Genomic DNA, 2,875 nt, shown 5'->3' with positions numbered 1-2,875 from the left:
ATTTTACCATTTTATGCTGTATTTTCCTGGAGGGTACTGTTATTAAATGTGTTCTTTGGTAATAGATGAGGTATGTACAACATCTGAGTCAACCTAAGGCAGCATAACTTCCCTTTCAGGAAGACTTGCAAAACTGGATTTTATGACCGTGTTCCTGGGACTTGGAACTTACCAATTTTGGTTTGCCTTGATGTGATTTTCACAGTCAAGAGCTGAAGTTGTCTATGCCTCTGGATGCAAACCTCAAATACACACAAGTTTGTATTTTAGTTTCCCTCCTTGTAACTTTACTTTCTTTAAAATTTAATTTAGGGCTTCTTTGGCGGTGTCACTACTGCTAAGCTGGATCAGGAACCGCCCTCATGGTGCCCACATGGCGCCACGTCCAATGACCTAAGCATTCTGTGCTATGACTCCTCCCTGGAGCTGAGCGAGTACTGGGACCAGAAGTTTAGTGGTGACAACGATGAGCAAGAAAGATTACTGATGGAAAGCTCCACACTTTATGTGGGGAATCTTTCCTTTTATACAACCAAAGAGCAAATATATGAGCTCTTTAGTAGGTGCGGTGACATCGAGAATGTTTATATGGGCCTGGATAAAATAAAGAAAATGGGCTCTGTGGTTTCTGTTTCGTAGAATACTTTAACAGAGCTGAGGCCGAAAATGCCATGCAATTTCTAAATGGCACCAGCCTAGATGACCATATTATCTGCACAGATTGGGATCTAGGCTTTAGAGAGGGCAGACAATATGGCCGTGGTCAATCTGGGGGCCAGTTAGGAGATGCGTTTCATGAAGACTTCAATGTTGATAGAGGAGGTTTTGGAAAACAGGCTCAGGTCCCTGGTAGGAGAGGAATCCATTCAAAAAGTCTTTGTTAAAGAACAATGCCAGGCCAGCAAACAGCCCATTTCATAACAAATTTAAATTACTTTATTTGCTGGGCAGAAGCCCTATTGATGTATTTTTCTCTCTGAAATGATATTAAATGGTGCAAACAAAAATAGTCTCTTGTTCTTATCTTAATTTTGAGACTGGTTGTCAGGTTACCAGTTTGATCATCAGGTGGTCAAAAGTGAAATGTCCTTCAGGAATAAATTAGCTATGTGAGATATGAGTCATGAAAAGTACAACTTCCCATTCAGGAAGATTTCAGATGACCATGTTCCCAGAACCTGAAATGATCATTTTGTAGACTTTGCATAAAATAAAGTCAAATAATTGGAAACAATTTAAAAAGCCATTAAAGGAATGTAAGCACATTATTATAAAGTATTAAAAAAAATCCAGAGGAGACTATAAGGAAAGCAAAAATCCTTCTGTCCCTCCTCTTCCTACCCTAGGCCTATTCCCTGGGTAATAACTTTCAGTTATTTTAGCAGCATGTTTTCGTATCTTATGGCAGAAAGTGAAAAAGAACTAAAGAGCCTCTAGATGAAAGTGATAGAGGAGAGTAAAAAAGTTGGCTTAAAGCTCAACATTCAGAAAACTAAGATCATGGCATCCCGTCCCATCACTTCATGGCAAATAGATGGGGAAATAATGAAAACAGTGAAAGACTTTATTTTTTTGGACTCCAAAATCACTGCAGCCATGAAATTAAAAGATGCTTGCTCCTCGGAAGAAAAGCTATGACCAACCTAGGCAGCATATTAAAAAGCAGAGACATTACTTTACCAACAGAGGTCTGTCTAGTCAAAGCTATGGTTTTTCCAGTAGTCATGTATGGATGTGAGAGTTGGACTATAAAGAAAGCTGAGCACCAAAGATTGATGCTTTTGAATTGTGGTGTTGAAGAAGACTCTTGAGCGTCCCTTGGACTGCAAGGAGATCCAACCAGTCCATCCTAAAGGAAATCTGCACTGAATATTCATTGGAAGGACTGATGCTGAAGCTGAAACTCCAATATTTTGGCCACTTGATGCAAAGAACTGACTCATTGGAAAAGACCCTTATGCTGGGAAAGATTGAAGGCAGGAGAAGGGGATGACAGAGGATGAGATGGTTGGATGACATCACTGACTTGATGGACATGAGTTTGAGCAAGCCCCAGGAGTTGGTGATGGACAGGGAAGCCTGGTATGCTGCAGTCCATGGGGTCACGAAGAGTCAGACATGACTGAGCAACTGAACTAAATGACTATGGTATCTTTCCTGGTAGTTTTCTCCATATTTCTAAATAACACGACTACTTACACTGTTTATTTTAATTTTAAATGTCATCTGTTGACTTTCTGCTTTCAGAGATGAGGATGTAGCTCAGTTACACCCCCACTGGCGCTTCTCTTCTCTCAATTCTCTCAATATAGTTTACAACATTTTACTTACATTTTATATTGTTAAAACATAGGTTAGGTTATGCTGCAGTGACAAACAACCCCAAAAGCCTTAGTGGCTTAAAATCACTGAAGTCTGTTCCTCAAACTACATTCTCATTGCTGATTGCCTGGGGGTTCTGCTCCATGCCATGATCATCCTCCTCTGGGGGCCCAAAAGGCTTATCAACTATCAGTCATGTGAATCAGTTATGGTAATTCCCTCTTTATTGTTAGTGATTGGTTTAGGAATCCAGGCTTAAGCCAATCAGAGGTTTACAATCCCATGAGATTAGTTATTAATAAGGCCATAGGTGGACAATGACCAATGGGGACCCCAGTAAGACAGAAATGAAGGATTTTTAATTTATATTTGAATGAACCATTGGCTTTCTCCTTCCCACTGCATATGAATAAGTATGTGTACAGTGATTGCTACAAATGGCCTTCTTACAACCACAAGAGAAACAAGCCCAAGATGAATTGGGCTCTTTAGATGATGGGAAGAAGAACCAAAGCAACTGTGTCTTTCATGAAATTACCCAGATGCTGAATCA

The 2,875-nt window shown here is 40.0% G+C and overlaps 1 protein-coding gene across 1 annotated transcript; it reads left to right on the top strand.

Annotated features, from left to right (window-relative positions):
- The first annotated feature begins 224 nt into the window (after positions 1–224).
- Positions 225–891, top strand: NCBP2L (nuclear cap binding protein subunit 2 like). The gene is given in 3 exon segments (XM_027535420.1): positions 225–257; positions 313–618; positions 621–891. Coding segments are annotated over 3 exon segments (603 nt in total). The 3' UTR covers positions 885–891.
- The last annotated feature ends 1,984 nt before the right edge of the window (positions 892–2,875 follow it).

Source organism: Bos indicus x Bos taurus, chromosome X, assembly GCF_003369695.1.
Source record: "Bos indicus x Bos taurus breed Angus x Brahman F1 hybrid chromosome X, Bos_hybrid_MaternalHap_v2.0, whole genome shotgun sequence".
NCBI classification, from domain to species: domain Eukaryota; kingdom Metazoa; phylum Chordata; class Mammalia; order Artiodactyla; family Bovidae; genus Bos; species Bos indicus x Bos taurus.
This window is presented reverse-complemented; position numbering and strand designations above follow the sequence as displayed.